At 49.0% G+C, this 827-nt stretch overlaps 1 protein-coding gene across 1 annotated transcript in view; it reads left to right on the plus strand.

Annotated features, from left to right (window-relative positions):
- The first annotated feature begins 254 nt into the window (after positions 1-254).
- LOC107571529 (ATPase inhibitor A, mitochondrial-like) overlaps positions 255-827 on the plus strand; it is a 7,245-nt gene continuing 6,672 nt past the window's right edge. The window contains exon 1 of the mRNA XM_016257850.1: positions 255-497. Within this exon, the coding sequence (XP_016113336.1) occupies positions 255-497 (243 nt within the window). The remainder of the gene's footprint in view (positions 498-827) is intronic.

The raw sequence follows: 827 nt of genomic DNA on the forward strand, positions 1-827 counted from the left end.
TGTATCCTTACAAATGAGGACAACAGAAGCAATCAAAACCAACAAAAGAGCAACGCAAGTGCTCTAGAGAAAGCTGGAGTTACAGGCCTTGCTTAAAGACAACACGCAGTTAGAAAACCAATAGAGACTGCACGTGTTAGAGGGGTTTTTAATTTAAAAAAATAAATAAATAAAAGTAGAAATGTAAACATTTATTTGTGAAAGAAAACCATAATTTTGGTCTACTTGAACTGAACACATGAGAGGCGGCGCAGATGCTGGAGCGCATGCGCAGTGCGGCTGTTCTCCGGCCGCCAGGCGGCGCTGATGCGCTCCGCGCTGCTGCTGGATCCAGTCACTCTGCGCTCCTGTATTTCCGCATTCCGCACAAGGACACACTCGGTCCGAGAGGCTGCTGGTCTGCTCGCTACTGCGGTTCAGGGATGGCTCGACTGCTGCTTGGGGGCACTTTCAGAGGATACCTCACCTCACCGCTCCGGATGATGGGATCCGATCAGGTAACTTACTGAAGATTAATGATGGACCAGACGCTCAGAGCTCCGGAGTGAACATACACACTCAAACTCTCTCTCTCTCTCACACACACACACACACACACTCAAACTCTCTCTCTCTCACACACACACACACACTCAAACTCTCTCTCTCTCTCACACACACACACACACACACACACACACTCACACTCTCTCTCTCTCTCTCACACACACACACACACACACACACACACACACACACTCAAACTCTCTCTCTCTCACACACACACACACACACACTACTCTCACACACACTCGCTCTCACACACACACACACACTCTCACACACAC

The sequence above is a fragment of the Sinocyclocheilus grahami genome, unplaced genomic scaffold (genome assembly GCF_001515645.1).
Source record: "Sinocyclocheilus grahami isolate Dianchi unplaced genomic scaffold, SAMN03320097.WGS_v1.1 scaffold1607.1, whole genome shotgun sequence".
In the NCBI taxonomy this organism is placed as follows: Eukaryota; Metazoa; Chordata; class Actinopteri; order Cypriniformes; family Cyprinidae; genus Sinocyclocheilus; species Sinocyclocheilus grahami.